Below are 21,692 nucleotides of genomic sequence, written 5' to 3'. Positions count from 1 at the left end.
ACATAAAAGTGGGCATTGTGGTTAATGGCTTTGTGTCTTCTCATAAATCAAACTGAAATTATAATGGTAAACATTTGACAGAAAACACGACAGTCTGCACATTATTCTTTTTTATTTTAAATGATAAATAGATAAATGCAAAATGCTTCATCTTGAAGTTATAGAGCTCCCGAAATGAAGAGTGTGCTTCATGAAGCAAAGCAAAATCAAGCACAGAACTGCATAGATAATATCTTTAAATATTCTCAACATATTCTGAGGCACCCAAATGAAATGCACTATGGTCCTTTTCTTATTTGTAATACCTTTGGTGCCAACTCAAAACTTAGCATAAAAACTCTTAATCTAAAGTGTAACAGATAGCGTGTGCTACACAACCCGAGTTGAGCACTGAATATAGACTGCAGTGTTAACTATTTACAAATACTGCCCTCCTCTGGTTAAGACAGGGAATCTAAATCCTCTGACACACATTGTGAGTATTAAGAGCCTCACTGCTAAGATCACAGTGAGCAGTATTTTTGGGATAATGCATACATAAAATGTAACTACATCATCATTTTGAGTTGCACGATTTTTTTTTCTCCACATAGAGAATGTACTGCAATGACAAAGGACCTCTAGTGTTCTTCTAAGTGCTGTATGTATCTGCAGTGCAAGCATTCCAGGAGTGTACAGAAATGATTAGGGTGGTGGTGGCGGGGGGGTGTACAGTATTATTGTACATTATTATTTCACATTATTATAACACAATTAGAACTACCACAGTTCATTTTGCCATTAGTAACTAAAAGAATTTAAACCTTAATATGTCACTGAAATTATGGCAAACTTAATAAAGCAAAATATACAGAATATTCTGTATATATTCAGTCTACAAAAGCTGTCACTTCATATATCATATTCATTTTTTTAAAAAATATTTTACTTTATTGTAATTCTTCTTTCTGTTGAGATTCATAATGTGAATTACTAGTGCTGGCTGGTGACAAATGAGATTGCATTTGATTACTGCAAAGAAACTCACTGTCCTCCTTCTCTGCCCCCACCTCCAATGATTTTCGTACAGTCTCGTAATGAAAAAATAGGAAAAACTCCACCCTTAGATGGTTCACTGCAGTTCATAGAGACCTGTGACTCCACACCTCCATTTATCTCCATCTGTCTGGGCACTCAGCCTGCTCTACCAAGTGTTAATTAGAATTAAATGCTGTAGTTAAGCAGAGTCATATGGTCAATATAATCTCTTCTGTTCAGTGACCTCATACTGGAACAAAGACAGTGTTAAGAGACAATTTTTCTTCATCTCGAGTGATGTGGAAGGAAGATGGTAAATTGATATGCTCTGTAATGCACTTCTCATATATTTGCTGTGGTTTTCTGCCACTATAAAATGGCCCAATGAGGTCAGCACAAAAGCCTGATGGATAATTCTTATCCTGCAAGTTTGATGAAAGAAATCGCAGTTTCAGTCACTGGTTGTAACACAAAGTTCAGTGAGTTGTAATTTGAAATTCATATCAGGCATGATGGTAATGGATGGTAATATCCCACATGTGACACGGATGTTATCTCTGTAACTTCAACATCACCAGTGTTACCACAAACAGTGTTTGATTCCGGTGAATCAGTGACAGAGTTACTGTGTGATTGTTGCGATGCTGCGAGATCTCTTCATGATGAGACGCACCTCCACATCAGGGAGGCTGTCCTGTTTAGTCTGGGCACACCCCTCATCTGCTGCAGCCATGTGCAGGTCGAAGCGCAGCGACACAGACTTCTTCCGCAGCTTGGGATTCCCTCTGAAGAAAGAGCCCTCCCACTGCTTTATCACCTTGTCAATCTTCTCGGTCCTGGTAGGAAACAGGTTAGAAGTCATCGCAATAAAAAGTGATGAAGATATATGATGTATGTCACGTGACATTATGAGTTATCTGATTATTTGGTTTTATATCGTTACGTTTGGGTCGGTATTCTGTTCATATGTCAAATAGACAATGAATGTTCCTTTTTGAGCATTTCTATAGTATGTGGTACAGAGTCATCATGTCATTTGTCATTTATACTTGATGCACCTGGTTGTGCAGTAACACCAGGGGGCAGCCAGGCAACACTTTAATTGTCTCTGATGTGACCTGGTGCAACTCTGATTCTAAAAAGTTTGGATGCTGTGTAAAACACAATGTGACAGTTTGTTCATCCTTGCACATACAACAAGACATACAACCAGTAAAAACAAAACAAAAAACAACTGTATAAAAACAACATTTTCAAAGTTTTACTTCACCAATATCATTGAGTTCTGTAATTATATGCTTCTGAATCTGTTAAATGTTAAAGTTGGGACAGGCCTACAAGACACTGTGAAAGTTGTGTACTGCTCAAAAAACATCTGTATGGAACATTCCACGGGTAAACAGGTTAGTTGTTAATACATTTGTTCATCAGTAATATAAAGGGTATTACAATATGGCTTTTGTTTACATCTTAGATGGTGTCCCAACGTTTTTTGAACTGGGGTTATGCAAGAGCTATGTAACAGAATTAGTTCTTGTTTTGATATAACGTGCAACCAGTTCTGGTGTTCAACAGATATGCTGAAAATCAAGACCTGTCAACTAAACTAAATGATGCAAGTCTGAAACTTGCATCATTTAACAAGCAGTATATACTGTGCTGTATGCAAGTGGCAGAGCACCGGGGGTGGATGAGATTCGTCCTGGGTCTCTGGATATTGTGGGGCTGTCTTGTCCAACTATGGAGCGATCACACTCCTCAGCCTTCCTGGGAAAGTCTATTCCAGGAAGAGGAGAATTCAGCCGATAGTCGAACCTTGGATTCAGGAGGAACAATGCGGTTTTCGCCCTGGTTGTGGAACACTGGACCAGCTCTATACCCTTTGCAGGGTGCTAGAGGGCTCATGGGAGTTTGCCCAACTGGTCCACATGTGTTTTGTGGACTCAGAGAAGGCATTCGACCGTGTTCCCCGCAGCATTCTGTGGGAGGTGCTCCAGGAGCATGGGGTCCGTGGATCTTTGCTAAGGGCTGTGCGGTCTCTGTACTCCTGGAGCAGGAGTTTGGTTCGCATCACTGGCAGTAAGTCAGACCTGTTCCCAGTGCATGTTGGCCTCCGGCTGGGCTGCCCTTTGTCACTGATCCAGTTCACTATTTTTATGGACAGGGTTTCTAGGTGCAGCCAAGGGACGGAGGGTGTCCGGTTCGGGAACCACAGGATTTCATCTCTGCTGTTTGCGGATGATATTGTCCTGTTGGTTTCTTCGAGCCAGGACCTTCAGCGTGCGCTGGGGAGGTTTGCAGCCAAGTGCGAAGCAGCTGGGATGAGAATCAGCACCTCCAAATCCGAGACCATGGTTCTCAATGAGAAAAAGGTGGCTTGACCCCTCCAGGTTGGAGGAGAGCTCCTGCCTCAAGTGGAGGAGTCCAAGTATCTCGGTGTCTTGTTCATGAGTGAGGGAAGATGGGAGCGTGAGATTGACAGACGGATTGGTGCAGCGAGACAGATTGGTGCAGCGACAGCAGTAATGCGGTTCATGTATCGGTCTGTCGTGGTGAAGAAAGAACTGAGCCGAAAGGCGAGAATCTCGATTTACCAGTCAATCTGCATTCCTACCCTCACCTATGGTCATGAATTTTGGGTCATGACCGAAAGAACGAGATCCTGGATACAAGTGGCCGAAATGAGTTTCCTCCAACCTAACAGACTAATAGATGACTGTAGTTGTAAGGTTTGAGCATTGGTACCCTATGAGCTTTAAGAAGGAGAGTCACAAAGGTATATAATAAATGTACCAAATGAATGTGTTATGAATGTAATACATGATTGTTACCTTGGGCCTTAAAAAAACAGATGATTGATTTTTTTGGCCACCTGGGGGCAATGCAGCAAAATGTAAACACAACACTGACATATCACATATCACGTTGGGCTCCTTAGCAAACTGTTGCCTATTTATGCATCCAGCAAACACAGAGCAACATTAGTATTCATTTGGAACCATGCTTCTGGCCACCTGAAGGTCAGTCCAATATTCCATCTGCTTTTAGCTCTGTTTTTGATCTCTTCCTCCGGGAAATATGTATTTATTAGAATCACTGCCTGCTGCAAGTGGAAACAAGGTTGATGAGATCAGTGGGAGTAAACCAAAACAATAAAGCTGTAAAACGTAAAAGCTGAAACATGCTAATATGCTGTGTATAACAGAGGCATTTTTAAATTCAGTTCTTCATGTAAAGTTTTTTACATTAATTAGTGCACTTTTAACCTTCATCACAACACTGTTCTCTGGTTGGAATAGAAATTATGTTGTGTAATTAGACAGCACTTTATATTCTCTCTCTCTCTCTCTCTCTCTCTCTCTCTCTCTCTCTCTCTCACACACACACACACACACACACACACACACACTGTTAATTGTAACCCAGTTACAGCATTTTTCTAGTATCTTGATTACAAGTTCCATTATCATCACAGTTTTTTTTATGAAATTTGGGATGTAAACAACATGAGGATGTGTGTTATGATGTGTGTTAGTAGAATGTTCTTGACTGTAGAGTGAGGTTGTTGTAAAGGTCTGGTAAACATTCAGCTATCGAAAACTGATTCAACTTAAAGACAGATGCTTTGATAATGGATCATTATCTTACAAAGTAGTAAAATGAATTTATCTGAAAGCATAAGGAACTACCCAACTGGAGTATTTTCAACAAGATAACCAGTGATGGAAATGAATCCGGAAGCATTCAAGGAATATTTATGTAAAATAAATTTAGCAGTCTAGCCAACAAAGGCCCCCTGATAACAGGAAAGAATCGATCAAGTGACAGAATGAGTCATACTGTCTGCTGATCACAGCTAAAAGTCAAAGTAATATTCTGGCAGAGTGACTGAGTTTTGTGTGTAGCCCTCTGTGGTGTGTATGCGTGTTTGTGTGTATCTGCTCCCTTTTGCATGTCTGTATGCGGCTGGTAACACCTGAAGCACAAACAAAGAATTGCTCCAATGTCTCGTCCAATAATAATAGTCGTCACGCCTTGAAGACTGCACACCAGGCAGCTATCTCTACATCAAACGCAAGCCATTAAAAGAGGAAAATTCCCATGCAGTGCTATGTTGACTTACTCATGGGAACCTGTGCAGTCAACTAAATGTTACATGTTTTCTTAGTTGATTGATGTTTACAACGTGTCTGCTGGACCAGACTTCGCTGGGGTGGGGAGGACATAAATAATCCTAAATAATCGTGGCAATAAAAACTAACGAGTCAATCAAAAGACTCGACTCAAAGCCTGAGAGGTGTGAAGTCTTCAAGAGGTTAAGCAAACAAGACACAATGTTCTTTCACAGTCAAAAAGGCATCTATCTGGATAATGTAGAGTGTGCGTGCTACTAGATAATGGCTACATTTCAGACTGAGCCAAAGGTGCAGACAACAAGTCATTTGGGGTAAAAGACCAATACTTACTCAATGGTGCCGTGACCCTCTGCACTCTCTCGCACCACATTGCCCTGAAGAATCTCCTGAGTCTTCACAGTGGAGATTGGCAAGTCTTTATCTTGCTCTGGCTCTGTTAGAAGACATTAACGACAAATCATAAGAAGATATGACTGTGGTAAATGTGTGTGTATGTCTTACCTGTGAGTATCACAAGACTTTGCTGTCTATGCAGTATGCTTTTCTTTAGTCCATTATCTGCTTGGAGAAGTGAAGGTATTTCAGGCAGGGGTTCAGACTTGGGTTCATCTGGAGTAACAGCAGAGTCACTGAAGCCATTCTCTAGCCCGTCCTCCTTCGACTCCTCCATGAAAGACCTCCAGGGCTGCAGGCCCATTGGCTGCCCATTACGACCCATGTACCTGTGTGCAGGATCATGTACAGTGTAAAGGCAACTAACATGTGACTTGAGGATTGGTCTTGGATAAAGCAACAGTTGGACATTAAGCAAAAATATGTACATATGAAACTACAACCAGGAGACAGTTACTTTAGCTTTGCAGGAAAACAGAACTTGTGTAAAATCAAGTTGTGAAACTACAACAACAAACATTGATTTTCTTGTATCTTATTTTTTTTTCTGGCACGGCCATATGGTTTTCATTTGTGGTTTTTACTGAAATGTCTGAACAACTGGATGTATTGCCATGAAATTTGTGTTTCTATGAGGATCAATTGTAATAACGAGGGTGATCCTCTCATTTTTCTTCTATCATACTGTCTAATAAAAAAGGTCTGTCATCTTCATTCAGTTTATTGTTTGTATTTTTTCTACATATGCAATCAGTGGAATTTGTTTGTTGTTTGTTGCATGTCACCATGTTGGCTGGCTGCCCTCTGCAGCCTGAGTATGTCGCTGTCTGCATTTAGTGTGGATTTTCAGTTTCTGTACAAACAAATTCTACTCAGTTCATAACAGAATTGTAGGCTTTCAACAGACTGAAAATGCCAACACATGGATTAATCTGCTTGACAGATACATAAAGGAAACGATTAGGAAATCATCGTTTTCTTTGTCCATAAGTGCTGAGGAAGGTTCTGTCTTAGTCATGTCTTGTAAGTGTGTGTAATGTCTGCTTTTTAAATGCAGAATTTGCAAAAATGCTATATAGAAACAAATATTCTTTAAGTATATTTTTTCTTAAGTTTGTCCGCACTGTTCCTTTTCACAGTTTATGAAGATGAAGCTGCTCCAGTATCCTGGGAAAAGCTTTTCAACTGAAATTAACTTCCTGTTTGACCACAAAATTCCAACCAAACAATTTCTTCCTGCTTCCTCAAACGTCTAACCTTTGGCTGCATCTTGCCCTCACCTGCCCTCTTCACGCTCCAACAGACGTCGGTAAGTAGCGATCTCTCGCTCCAGCCTCATCTTTGTGTTGAGGAGCTGGCTGTGGCGCTGCCGTTGGGTGGCCAGCCCACTTCTCACATGTTCCAGTTCGCTCTCCAGCCCAGCGATCACCTGGGAAAGGTCCTGCAGCTGGCTGGAGTACAGCTGCTGAGTGTTCTGCAGGGATGTCTCCAAGCCTTTCTCCTGAAAAGCAAAAAACAAGACATATTAAGATAACTACATAGATGCCATCTTTTGAAGTAACTTCACATTAAACTGGAAAAACTGATACTGTCATAACTGTGCATGGTGTAATAGTTGCAAAATATGAACGTCATCCTTCACTTGGCTTCCTTCCACCAATACCAGTTGTGTTCATTAGCTCGGTCTGGGCAAGTCCTAGGTCCTGCTGCCGGGAACTGAACCCATGTCTCACAGGGTTGAGTCACAGGGACACTGCCATGGTTTTAGGCATACAAACCCATGTTTGTGTCTGTCTGTGTTATCCTAACATACAGTAGGCCATGACATATGTCATATGTACACACATTCATGTCCACATAAATAGGAAATGTTATAACTCTGGTAAACATCTGCTAATCATCTAGTGCTATTATAAAACCAAAATGTGCATTTGTCCAATATTATAACTGATTTGGTTTATAACCAAATTATTAACACTTATAAAGATGGACAACGCATCTCCACTTCCTCTCATTTCGCAAAAATGAAGCCAAACATCCTGGATTTGAGAACTGGGGTCTTGTGCTGGTGACGTCATTTGAAGCCAGAGTTTACACAGTAATGACTGGGTGGTGAAGCCACAGCATTAAGTTCCCACCCATGCAATCGTTTGGCTCAATTTCAAGCGGCATTAAGCTGTCAATCATGACATTTCACGCCCTTTTCATAGCATCAAATAACTAACAGCATTATAACAACTGCCAGAAAAAAATGTTCTTTTGACAAAAATATTTGACGTGTACTTTGAATTTTTAGCTCGGCCCATGTACCCCCTCCTCAAACAGAGGGAGCTCTCGCCTTCACTGTAGCCAGCCGCCAGGGGTAATCAGATGTTTGGTCTTCATCCATCTTTACATACAGTTGATGAACAAATTATATGCAGACATTCCTACCGTTCTCAGCTGCACCTCTGTGCTTTTGCACAATACAGGTCGTACACTCTTAAGTCTTGTTGTCATATTGTAAATCACATTATATGCAGTTAACACTTTCAATACTGGTGCACGTTTTAACCAACTACAAATTGCATATACACTATTGCAGACTATTTTTCAATACCTGTTTGCAACTGCAGTCCTGCTACCACAGGATGATAAATCTAACTCTAGAAATAACTGATTATTGAATATTGAAATAAATATTAAATATGAACACGAATGTCCTGGATTTCCTATTCGTTTCCTATTAGTCTCTGTAAGTAATTTTCATACTGCTGCAGCCAAGGTAAGAATAAGTGTTACTTTTCAAAATTCTATAGAAGGCTTTGGAAAATGGTTGGCAGGAATGCACATGCACTTTGTAGTTAATGGGCGAGAAAAGCATGCTATAGTCTATTGATGCTACTGAGACCCACACCAACACACTTCTTCCACTTGCAATGGAAGAAGTGCTACAAGTGTGATAGCTGCGGAGTTGGCTGTGGAGATACATGATGATGGGTGTTTACTTACCAAGGCATGGAGGGTCTCAATCTCCACTTGCAGGGAGTGCCACTGCTTCCTGGCCTCAGTTAGCTCAGCCCGGGCCTCTCTCAGGGCAGCGCTGCCAAGGCTCACCTGCGCCCATGCTGCCTCCTCCTGGATGAGGTGAAAGGAATCAGATGTTAAAAGAGGAACAAGAACCCCAAGTTTGCCATCATCTCATCCAAACACACACACACACACCCAACCACACCCACTCATTTAACAAGTCCAAACAGACGGTATCAGAATGTACTAATGTGTAGCACAGTAGCTGATGGTATGTGGATTGTAGATATTATCTGTACCAGAAAAGCAAAACAGTTACTTAACATGCACCCTCGTGATGTCTTTCTTACTGGCGCTCAGTCAGAGAAACAGCCACAGGTGGTGCTATTGGTAGTGTGTGTTTCAGTTTATGTAAACAGACAGCAGAGCAGACACCCAGACCTTTGTGTATACACAGCTGAACAAACTGTGCACAGCTGCTAGGCGCTTAACATGCTTGGTCCTCAATCCCCTTCGAAAGCAGTGAAGCGGTGAAGCTGTCTCAGCACAATTATGACAATATTTTGATAGTAAAAACTAAATAATATGATTCCAGCTATGTATGCTAGTCTCTGTTTTATTTATTGCTCCGGTGGTTCTTATTTTGTGTTTCAGTGCATAAAACCTATTTTTAGTAGTAGTAGGAAAATTACGCAATAAACAAATGTAGGCAAAGAGTATCTACCATGAGCTCATTACTGATAATACTGGCCAGCAAGGTTCCTTATTCCTTCATTTAAGAGATTCCTCTTAAATGAAGTTGAATGTCAAAGGTAAGGGAATTACTGTCACTTTACTGCTAAACAAACATGGATGGTAACAAAGCAGGAGTCACAATGTCCACAAAAAAACCTGTCCACCTTTCCGTTGAAAACAGTGTGATGATGAGAGTTGTCCTGTAGTGATAGTTTTGACTTTTGACTTTTCACTGCAGTTTGCATTCCAACTTCCCACCTCATGAAGTAACCAATGCAACCAGGAAGTACGGTTTTTTTCACTGTATAATATCGTATAATATCCAGCTGACTGCATGTTAACATGCTCAGTATAGCACTTTTTTCTCAAAATGACTGCATTATTTGTAATTTAAATAACACTTCTGCTTATTGTGGACTTTATGCAGGCTTTTGACCGCAGCACTATGTAATTGTTACTTTAGTGGGACAGACAGAGGAGGTCTGATGTAAACAACTGCATTTCATAAAACCTGCTCCATTTTAGCACTGTGGTAGCTGGCAGCCTTTGGCAAAGGCACTTTATTGTTGCTGTCAGACCAAAGTCACTGTGCTGTGGCACAGGAACACTGGGATAATAAAAGGCATCCATTCCCATAATAACAAAGAGAGGACCGGTAAAATGAGGCAAAAATCACAGAATTATAGCTCCTACCTCAAAATAACTACATAAATTAGTTTTACCATTACTCTACAAAGGATGAAAATCTGCAAGATAGTAATTGGCCTCATAAAAATTTAATGAAATCATTCACTCACAATAGTAACTCACTTATAGTAACAGAAAATACGCCAGAAGACAAACACAGACACACGCATATGAAAAAAAGGAAGGAGAGCTATAGTGAGTCCCAATCCCACAGCCTGTCATCACACTCCACAAACACTCTGCAAACTATTTAACCCCAGCTACATCAGTCTGTCTGTTACGGGATGGCCTGGAGTTGGTCTTGAGGGTGTGTCCGCTTGGCTGTGGGCCAGGACAGCATAACACAGATGCACAGAAGAAAAAAAGAAGATGATGAAGTGAAGATGCGGGAGTGGATGCGTACCTCACTGAGAGCTCCTCTGTGTGCTCTGGATGCTGCTGCTGCTTCTCCAGAACGGCTAGGCTCGACCAAGCCAGGGAGTGGATTTGACACGGCGCCCAGGCCGACGTGTCTCTCGCCTGGGCTGGGAAGTCTGCTCTGATCACACTGCGCTCTGATTCGATCGAGGAGCTGGGTGAGCTCCATCCCTGTGCCATCCTCCTCCCGTCCTGCTGCTGCTGCTGCTGCTGTGGCTAATAGGGCATCACAGGAGCCGGCCCGCTGCAGCTGTACAGCCCGGGCTGTCTGCAAACAGCCAACCAGAGGGAACAAGAGGGGGAGGGAGGGAGAGAGAGAGAGAGAGAGAGAGAGAGAGAGAGAGAGAGAGAGACAGACAGGAAGAGAAAGGATGAGAAGAGAGGAGTGACTGATGTAAAGAGTGAGAATTACATGAGAAAAGCAAGACAAAGAGGGAGATGAAACAGACTTAATGAATGTGAATGAATAGGTGAATGAAAGCAAAAGAGAAGGAGGGCAATAGCGATGTGTGTATGGTGTGTTTGTGAGTGTGGTGTGTGGGTGTTTGTGTAGCAGTGGGGTGTGAGACAGTCCAAGCAATGCGGTAGCAAGAGGAAAAGAAGAATTGCTTATTGAGTACTACATGTGTCCATGTGTGTTTGTGTGTGTGTGTGTGTGTGTGTGTGTGTGTGTGTGTGTGCACGCGCATGGAAAAAACACTGGAAGTGAGGAGGGAGGTATTAGTCAGCAGGAATGACAAAATGCAGGAAAGGAAGGAGCGGGGAGGACTGGATGAGGTCAGAGTGAAGAGACGATGAAGAGGTGAAGATGCTCTCTCTGCTCTCTCTGTCTCTTACACACACACACACACACACACACAAAACATAAAAGAAGTAAAAGTAAAGATGTTACTTATAAGGTGCCTCATAACATGCTAACAGTGATAACTGATTACATATTTAAATACATCCATCCATCCATTTTCTATACCGCTTATCCGTCAGGGTCGCGGGGGAGCTGGAGCCTATCCCAGCTGACTACGGGCGAGAGGCGGGGTTCACCCTGGACTGGTCGCCAGTCAATCGCAGGGCCAACACACAAAGACAGACAACCACACACTCTCACACTCACACCGAGGGGCAATTTAGAGTAGCCAATTAACCTAATGTGCATGTTGCCCTCTTGCTGTGAGGCGACAGTGCTAACCACTGCACCACCGTGCCACCCCTATTTAAATACAATATATTACATATTGTAATATTGAAACTAGAGACTGAGAACATAAACTCATTAGGAAACTGTTTACTAAATACAAGCTTACAACAATCAAACTTCTTTTTGAAACCAGTGGACCCACTCCACTGCTAGTCATTAGAAAGACTATACTTCTGCATTGGTTTCACTTTTCAGATCCAGAAGGTCTGTCTATGTAATATACTGTCTCTTAAACAAATGTAAATTTTGAACTGAAGAGGGTCAAAATAATCTGGGGATAATTAGCTGTTGAGATTCTATGTAACTGTACAGTCAAACAGTTAACGTGGCCAATAAACAGTACAAAATGTACTGTAAATTATGGGTTATACAAACACCTTTCTTAAAATGATTACTACATGATGTTATTAGAGCTGAAATTTGAGACCAATGTTCCCATCAACCCTTGACTAAATAATATTTAGCATTTGTAGGCCTATCCAGCAGCCTTCCAACTATAAATCCAATTCACTACCAATTACTAATTAGGTAAACGTCCAGGTCCTGCATGACTTAGCAGCATATAGTGGTGTGATTGAACATCACAACCAACTGAATACTCCTCATCTCACCCTCCTCTAAGGTGGCTGCTAGAAACATGAAAAATTCAAAGACCCTCTCTAGAGCATGTGTTTGTTGATTTGCACTTTCAGAAATACAGTAGAAACATAGCAGTGCAGCATGGCAGGCTCCATGGAAGAGAGCCCACTCTTCCTCTGGATATAAAAACCTCATTAAAAACTAATGAAACACATTTCAAATGTTATATTCCATTTCTGCTCCTAAATCCTACACACTGGGTACTGGAGGACAATCGTACCATTCACTACCCTCCAAATCAAAACACCAGAGCTGATGCTAAGTGAGTGAGATGTTGGTGCCTATCAACTTTCAGCCAAAGAAGCTGAACTCCATCTTTCAATTCTGGAGGTAGAAATGTCCACAACACCACAGTCCAGTAGGTAAAAAAGTGTGTGACATGGACACTCTTAGGACATTGTCTTCTATAGACATTGTCTGTAATTTCTATATTAAAACAGTTTATATTTTCTGCGTTATCAAGTCACCCTCTATTCACCTGCAGGATTCTCCTTTATGTTTTTGAATCAATTGGAGGGATCATACTATTTTTCTGGACCATCACTTGAGACCATTTTGCTTTCTAGCCATCAATTAAATCTTATTTGTATTTGCATTCTTATTTTCTCTAAATCTTACAAGGAGATGTACTCCACTGTCAGGCTGGCTTGATAAGGTTAAATTTTGTTTTTATTACCTGTAAGAGTAAAGATTACATTAAAATGAAAAAGGTTGTAGTGGGAGGGAAATACACCATCAGAGAGAAAGACAGAAAGTGGAAGACTGGGTGAATTGTTGGCAGGCAGATGGCCAGGAAAGAAACAAGCAAAAAAAAAAAAAATCAAGACAGGCATTTGGAGTGCATTTAGTGACCTCAAACTCCTGGTGCATCTCCTGCAGCTCCGTCATGGAATGCCGTAGGTCTGCCTGCAGCGTCATGCTGTTCTCATCTGCCTTCCTCCTCGATTGCCTGAGCAGATCCACCTGTTGCTCCAGTCGCCTGGTGCTCCTCTCCTCCATCTCACACCTAAGATGTAATGTCAACAGCCAATATTATTTATTGAGCCCTGCTCTGTTAATTGTTAATCATTTAATCATGACATACATCAGTTATGTAACAATGTCAGGGACACGGGGAGGAAAGGGTGAAATGACACATTCCACATTGCCACATACCCAGCTGATTTAAAAGGGGACTCTAGAAATTGCCCTTGATCCACCAAGAGGTTGCATGTTGTGGTTTTAGCTTAATGATCTTAATTTGGTGCATGACAGTGAAGGAGGGTGTTGCAGAAATCATAAAGATGAGTAAAAAGGACAAAAAAGACTTTGACATCTTTTAAGTGTGTCCAGAGTCCAGAGTCTCACAGACTCACTCAGCTAGTCAGCAGACAGAGCTATAAATAGAACAGCTGTATTTATTTCAAGCTGCTGCGTCTTGCTGCTGTCCTTCATGGGTTAATGGCTGACAGTGGAGATCTGTGTGTGTGTGTGTGTGTGTGTGTGTCTGTTGTGGGATGTGGGGGGTGACTCAGTGTCACTCTGCATCAATACATAAGTGAAAGTGCGAACACAGCACAAAGCCTGGCCTGGATTTGTATGCAGGTTGGCTCACAGGAGCGGGAACTGGCCTGAGTTGGATAACAGTGGACTTGAAAAGAATTGCAGTAGGACGACAAGCAAGTCTTTTTGAGTTATTCTGCCACTATGTTTTGTGTTTTGTGATGCTTTTATGGGCCAGTAATAGTACATACAACAATAATAATAATACCACACTTTCTATTAACATGTATTACTATGTTACCAATTTAAGTGCAAAAAAAAAAAAATCTTTTTTCTTTACTGTAGCTGATCCTCTTGGACGTGAATGATCAATAAGCACCAGACTGTACTGATTGAGGCAGAGCAGCGCTAGAACCAAATACAGCTGACCTGGCCTGGATGGCAGCAGCTCTGGACTTCATGCTGTCTGACTGTAATGCCAGCTGGGCATTCTCCATCAGTAGTTTACCAACCTGACAGAAACAGAATACAATGACATACATAGATAATGGAAGATAAAAAAACAATATGCAATTCTACAGCAGTCCAAATGACTTTTTTCTATGTAAATGTAGGTTGGTCTGGTGAAATCTATTAAAATGCTGATTAAAAGAAAAACTGCTCAAACATTTCCTGTGTCGTTATACTGTGTTATTTGTCAGCCAACCTATATGTTTTTGTTGTAAGAATTCTACATAATAAACCAATGAACATTTTGGCAATAGACAGTGTGACTTGTCATAATAGGAAATTAAAGCACAGGTGTCACCTTAGACAGTGTGACAGCCTGAACAACATTAGGACACTAGTCAAGTCAAGTCAAGTCAACTTTATTTGTATAGCCCATTTTTACAAGCAGTTTGTCTCAAAGGGCTTGGACACTAAAACTGTTAACACATTGTTAATTTTACTATTTTATTTATCTCCTGTGAAAAAGGACTACTGGAGAGCTAGCCTTTATATCAGCAATGATTATGTATTATGTTTTGTACAATAGTATCTTTTGATGCTTATACGTAAACTACAGTTGTTGACCTGTGTACCAAATCGAATGTAATACAGGCTCATTAGCTATAAGCAGGGTACAGCGTCTGTTGATGAGGGTAGTCATATTGAAATGTGGGAAGCAAAAATTGAGGCCAGATTCAAACCAAATAAAAGAAACATTAAATACAGCATCTTAATTGTACAGTAATATAATGGTAATACTGATTGTGATTCTGATTGTACAGTCTTATTCATTATTTTTGGTTCTCCTTTATTATCATTAACATGAGTTACCATAATAATCTCAAAGTCCATAAACTCAACTTATTGTTTTGGAGGGATATGAGTGCCCAAATGATCCTAGGAACTATGTTGTGAGGGGTAGTTTGTCTTTGGTAGGGCCTCCCAAGGCAAACTGGCCCTAGCTGAAGGGCTAGACAAAGTGCAGTTCAGGAAGACTGTGATGACATAGAAAAACAAGGACAAGTCTACCCTGCCTGAAGGGTTACCAGGACAAGCAGGAACATGTGTCTGTCCTGCAGTGGGCCCACAGGAGGGATCAAAGGGTACAATGTCACTGCAAACAATATGGGACCTTGGTGGTCCGATCCCAAGTAATTGGAGTAAGCTGTTGGGACATATAGTGTCTCCTTTCTGGTGGGGAAGGAGCCTAAGCTTGTGCATGAGGTTGAGAGATACTGGTTAGATATAGCCTCATCTCTACACACAGCTTTGGAACCAATCTCTTTGAGAGGTGCTGGACTCTCCTCTTTGCTGAAGTTGTTCCACGTGAGAGGTGAAGGGCAGGTGTGGGCTTACTTGTAACCCCTCAGCTCTATGCCTGCATGTGGGAGGTTGGTGAACAAGAGGGTTGCTTCCCTGCGCCTTTGGGTCAAGGAATGGGTCCTCACTGTTGTTTGTGCTTATGCACAAAATGGTAGTTCACAGTACCCAGCCCTTTTAGAGTCCTTGGACAGATGCTGGAGACTCCATTGTACTGCTGAAGGACTTCAGTGCTCACATGGGCAATGACAGCGTGGCCTCGAGGGGTGTGATTGGGAGGAATGGTATGCCCAATCTGAACCCAAGTGGTGTTCAGCTATTGGACTTCTGTGTTGGTCACAGTTTGTCCATAACTAACACCATGTTAAAACATGAGGGTGTCCACAAGTGTACTTGGCACCAGGACACGCTAGGTGGTGGGTCGATGATTGACTTTGTAGTGGTGTCATTGGATGTGCAGCCATATGTTCTGGACATTGGGGTAAAGAGAAGACAAGAGCTGTCAACTGATCACCACCTGGTGGTGAGTTGGATCTGATGGCGAAGGAGGATAATGAATAGACCCAGCAGACCTAAACAAACAGTGAGAGTTTGTTGGGAAAGTCTGACTGAGGATCCTGTCAGGATGGTCCTCAACTCCCACCTAGGGCAGAGCTTCCTGGGGCTGGACACCAGGAATGATGGGTGCTGTCAAGTTAACAATGGAGTGCTAAAGGGCATGGCTGGCTTGTTGGACTCAAGAGGCAGCTGACAGGTATCAGCAGGGGAAACGTGGCTCAGTCAGTTGCTGAAGCAAAAAACTTGGATGTGGGAGGAGTCTGGTGAGGCCATGTAGTAAAACTTTTGGTCAGCCTCAAAGATTTTCTGGCAAACTGTCTGATGACTCAGGGAGTTCACACTGTTTACACTGGGAAGACCAATGCAGTTTCTGCCCTGGTCTTGTGAGGGTGCCAGTAGGGGCATGGGAGCTTGCTCAACCAGTCTACATGTGTTTTATGGATATTGAAAAGGTTTACGAGATGGGGTGCTCTCTGGGAATATGGGATAGATAGCTTGTTGCTATGGGCCATTCGATATCTGTATTGTCAGATCAGAGTGAGAACTTGGTCTGCATTGCTTTTAATCAGTGAGACCCATTTCCAGTTCGGGCTGGACACCACTGTGGGATGCCTTTGGTCATCGCTTCTATTCATAATCTCTATGGACAGAATTTCTAGATGCAGCCAAGTGGTAGAAGGTTTCAGGTTTGGTGACTTTGGATTCCGTCTCTTCTTTCCACGGATGATGTAGTCCTATTGGCTTCATCAAACAATGACTTCTAGTTTGCACCGGGATAGTTTGCAGCAGAGTATGAAGCAGCTATGATGAAGATCGCTACCTCTGAGGAAGGAGAGTTGCTGTCCCAAGTGGAGGAGTTGAGGTATCTGGGGGTCTCATTTGTGAGGAAAGGAAAGGAGTGGGAGGTTGACAGTCAGATTGGGGTGGCATCTTGTGATATGATATGCAGAGAGCAGAGAGCTGAGCCGAAAGGTGAAGCTTTCAATTTACCAGTCAATCTACATCCCAACCCTCACCTATGGTCACGAGCATGGGTAAAAGAACAAAATCTTAATTACAAGTGGCTGACAAATGGGTTTACTCCACAGGGTGGCTGGGCTCAGCCTTAGAGATGGGGTGAGGAGCCAGTGCTGCCACTGCTCCTCTGCTTTGAGAGGAGCCAGTCGAGGTGGCTCGGGTATCTGGTCAGGATGCCTCGTGGATGTCTCCCTGGGGAAGCTTTTTGGGCATGTCCATCAAGAAATCTCAAGGTAGACCCAGGACAACATGGAGAGACTACATCTCTCGTCTGGTCTGGGAATGCCTAGTTATCCCTTTGGATGAGCTAGTAGAAGTGGGAGAGGAGGGTCTCTGCTTGAGGAGGGTGAGACTTCTTTGCTGAGACTGCTGCCCCTGCAAGCTGGACCCAGATAAGTATATGATGAAGATGACGTTACCCTATTGTCCTTTATTCTGCCTCAACACACCTGACAAAATTTACCACTATTATAATACTCCTGTATAACCAAAATAACATTTCATGTATACATAATATTTTTATTCTGAGACTAAGATAAGCAAATGATCATGTTACAACCATGGATGACATACATCAGTGTCACTGTGCAGTCTGGTCAATATAAACTGAAGTAACAACTTGTTTATCTTTAACAAAACACAGAAATAATCAGGCATATTGTGGTTTATAGCACAACAAATTGGCTGTAACAGTTAAAATGATCTCTGAACTGTTGGGGAAATAGAAAGTTTTACATATAATGACTGTACTTCAAAACAAATCTGTGTTGCGTGTCCGTCCCACCTCTCTTCACCTCACCTCTAGTGTCAAATAGTGAATCAGTGCTAAAATATGTACATACCGAATACATACTGTACATGGAAAAAAACAGCATCTTTAACATAGCCAACAAACTACTGTTTATTTGTCTAGCATTAGCAATGGCTAAATTGTACAGAGATTTGTACAATTAACATAATGTACAATTCTGTCCAGTTTAATTTGATTCTCACTGTTTGGGCTAAAAGTTCTGGGTACAGAAAGGTGGTTCCTTGTCTTTTATCGCACACAGATCAGTGTTAACACACCCTTATTTCCCCTTATGAGTAAAACACTTTCAGAGCAAGACACACCCACATTGAAGGAAAGCCAAAGATAATGTGGAATATTCCATAACATTTAAACAATAAACATTACAATACACTCATTACACTCATTACGTGGATGTTTCAGTGCACCTGCCCCTGTGAGGTACCTCAGTCATTACACTGACAAGATCTCCTGCTTAAGGTCTTTCTAACCGATTGGCCATCATTAAGTCTGTGGTGAAATAAAAAGATAATATGAAGCAGTTCTTATTAAGATAAACAGTAAGGTAATCCTATGGGTTAACATGAAAGCCTTCCCTGGATCAGTGAACAATGAAGCTAGCAAAGTGTGCACTATTGCCTGCCTCAGTCATAGCAATATCTGTCAAGATGGAGATGAGCAGGATGACAGGAAACAACAGAGTCTTTAAAATGTCTGTCAGTGACACCTACTCATATACAAAGTGGTGTTACAACAAGGGCGCAGCTGAAAACCATCAAGTCAGGTCATGTGAGATCATCATGCTGGTTGGTGTTAATGGTCTACTAAGTGGAAAGGCTGTTTAAAGTAATAAAGAGTTCCGCATTCTCTGTGTGTGTGACAGTGAGAGTTTTTTGCTGAATCTGTCTGGCTCTGATCCAGCAGTAATGACACACATACCTGCTCATAGTCTTCTGCAACAAGCTCATTTGCCTCTGCCTAATGACTTGCATATAACTTAGTTCAACTATTTGGAAAAATTACAGGAAACAAAAGCATTTTACTGCTCTTGGTTCAGAATAGTGTTTCTCTTGAATGCCAAATTTTACAAAGTTGAGAAATAAGTTCTATTAGAGGTTGCTGATTCTTCCAACCAGCTCAAGTATGAACTTGAAAATAATCAATAATCAAGAGCAATTTACAACTTCTACAGTCTCACATCCACTTTTACCCACCATAGACTCTCAGTCACAGTAACAACTTCAAGTCACAACTTTAAGAGTGTAACAAAGTTGATGGTTTTAATCAGTGAAGCCATTACGTAATACAAACAGCACAGGGGTGGTACCACTGCCATTAAGCCTGGTCTTATAGTGAACACATATTTGACACTGTTGTTCGCTTGACATTGTATGCACATGTCATCAAAATTAGTAATTGGCTGTGTCGCTGTTTTGACTGCAGTTATTGTTGTTGGATTTTACACACCTGCTGATATAGTCTGCCAGCCAATACGGCCTTGAGCTGATGTAATGGAGCGTAACATTAGCATTATCACAAAATACAACTGTAGCACATCTGCAATGCAATCTATGTCTGATAAGAAAATGTGCAATTTCCAACACCTTTTTGACAGTCCAAGTGATTTTTGATCTTAACACAACACAGTCTGACCTGGGCACGAAGCTCACTGACAGTCTGTTCCTGCTGGGACCAGTTCCAAGAGCGTGAGGTGCTCCTGATACCCCAGTCTGCTATCTGAGCCTCCAGGTGCCGGTTGGCCTCCTGCAGCCTGTTCACCTGCTCCAAGAATCCCTTCAATCTGGCATTCAGACCCATCATGGTATGACTGGAGTCCCGCAGCAAGTCCATGGGAACCTGAGAAAGCACACACCCAAATGTTTAATAGACACACACAACAAGCTGCTGACATTTCCATATAGTCAAATGACACAAGATAGCTGGCAGTGCCTATGATGCCTAAAACATTCAAATAGTGCCCAACAGACTTACTATTTTTCTTGCAGAGTGAATACAGAGAAAAGTTACAACTTTAATAGCAAACAGTCTGCTGCCTGTTTGAGATCACACATTACCAGAGGCGTTTACTAAGTAAATGTTTACCCAGTGATCCTCACCTGAGGCAACGTGTCCCTACACAAATAAGGCACACTGAAAGTAGTAGAGGCAGCAAAAGTTCCTGAGTCCGTTCGCCTGGTCACACTGAGCCAATCCGCCACTCCCCACGGCTTAACCACATTCCTCTACAGCGGACTGGTCAACACTTTTTCCTTCCCACTGTGTCCCAGGTCATCATCATCATCAGCAGCAGACTCCTGAGACAGAGCAGACAGGCTGCCATTAGCCTCACCGTTTGTGTGAGTCTGTAGTCTTCAGGGTCAGCAACAACAGGGATGCTCCTCTCTATCCATCCTCACCCCCCAGGGCAGCATGTGGGAACTGGGATAGCAGTGGAGTAAGCACTGGACACAGTGCTTACATCACCATCACTCTGGGCCCTTTGTACTTTCTGATCCAGGATTACTGAGCCGCTTTCAAACAGGCAGCAATGCAAGCTGTGGAGGCAATGTTCAGGGAGACACAGTAACAGGATCTCTGTGTGAGTGTATGTGTGAAATTTGAGCTGTACTTTAATAAGAGGTTACCTATGAATGTACTATAATTAAGGCAAAATCCCCATAAACTCCTCTGAAGTCAAGAAATACGCACTTTGTGCAGTGTTACCTCTTGCTCAATAACATTCTTGGCTGGTATTAGAGAGTGACTAAATGTCTGAGTCTGTCTGGGTCAAAGGTTTCATCTTCTGAATATTATAATGTGGCTTCACAGCTCCAGTCCAGTGTTTCAGCAGACAGACTTATAGACAATGACAGACGGTGTTACATTTTCACAGTGTATGAAACAGACATCAACACTGTAGAGAATATTTTTAAGGTGTTGTGATACGATGCGTTTTGCGAAGTTAGGTGCTATACAGATACCGCTGAACGCTTCAAGACGCAAGCTGTGAGCCAAATGTGAACGAACAGGTTGACTTGCTATCACATAACAAAACACAAGCTTGTTTGTGGCTCTTCATTTGACTGACAAGTCATTTGAAGCAGAGAGTACGTTACTGATGCCTTCCGATACAGCTATGGTGACACGGTGAGGTACATAGTGTACAAGTGGTAAATCAGAGGCTGAATGGTAAGATGGAACAGCTATGGTGTCGTTGTGAAAAAGATGAATGAATGAATGTGCGCTGCTAGTTGTTGAATCAGCTAACAAACTAACTGGTCTCATGCTAGCCATGTGAGACCACACTAATGCTCGTCAGTCAGAATAGTTCTCCAGCAAGCAAGCTAGCTAGGTCAGTCAATAAGTTCAGGTTATTAAAGAGGTTCCAAACTGCCTGTAAGGCATTCCTCTTATGCGTAGTTTGTCATTCAACAGGGGAAGTTAAACAAAAGTAGAAAGCGCATCACAGTTGTCTGTCTGTAACAGCTTCCTCCATTTTGGAGCCTCCGGCTCTCTCTTTAGGCTCATTCACAACATGTTTTATGCTGTGCTAACAAAATAGTTGAACTTTTGGGCTGCATACGCTGCTTTGTCCAATGCAAAGAAAAACCTCTGTGGCGTGGCACAAGTCATTGGATTTCAGAGCGCAGTGGTGCCATTAGGTCAAGGGTAATAAGACAGTTTGTTACTGATAAGCAGCACAAATTTGTGATTCACCAGAGCTTAACAGGTCAAAAAGGGTGCATGTGGATTTACTGCCACAACATTTCAGTTTTTGAAACCATGGTGTGTATTGCCAGTTTTATGT

The 21,692-nt window shown here is 42.0% G+C and overlaps 1 protein-coding gene across 4 annotated transcripts; it reads right to left on the bottom strand.

Annotated features, from left to right (window-relative positions):
- Window positions 1-95: 95 nt before the first annotated feature.
- On the bottom strand, window positions 96-20,346 carry krt222 (keratin 222). Of its 4 annotated transcripts, none has more exons than XM_046401984.1 (10): window positions 20,002-20,342; window positions 19,538-19,741; window positions 14,140-14,222; window positions 13,081-13,234; window positions 10,381-10,662; window positions 8,538-8,663; window positions 6,827-7,047; window positions 5,655-5,875; window positions 5,484-5,586; window positions 96-1,853 (listed from the first exon to the last, which is right to left on the bottom strand). In XM_046401984.1, the coding sequence occupies exons 2-10, from the start codon at window positions 19,733-19,735 to the stop codon at window positions 1,640-1,642; spliced, it is 1,602 nt and encodes a 533-aa protein (XP_046257940.1). In that variant the 5' UTR covers window positions 19,736-19,741; window positions 20,002-20,342; the 3' UTR covers window positions 96-1,639. The 4 variants fall into 4 exon arrangements, 3 of the variants coding, with proteins under 3 accessions (XP_046257940.1, XP_046257948.1, XP_046257956.1); XM_046401992.1 differs by having other exon boundaries at window positions 19,877-20,018; XM_046402000.1 differs by lacking the exons at window positions 19,538-19,741; window positions 20,002-20,342 and adding an exon at window positions 19,352-19,531.
- Between the last annotated feature and the right edge of the window lie 1,346 nt (window positions 20,347-21,692).

Source organism: Scatophagus argus, chromosome 2 (assembly GCF_020382885.2).
Source record: "Scatophagus argus isolate fScaArg1 chromosome 2, fScaArg1.pri, whole genome shotgun sequence".
Taxonomy (NCBI): Eukaryota; Metazoa; Chordata; class Actinopteri; family Scatophagidae; genus Scatophagus; species Scatophagus argus.
Note: the sequence above shows the minus strand (reverse complement) of the source record. Positions and strands in the feature narration are given on the sequence as shown.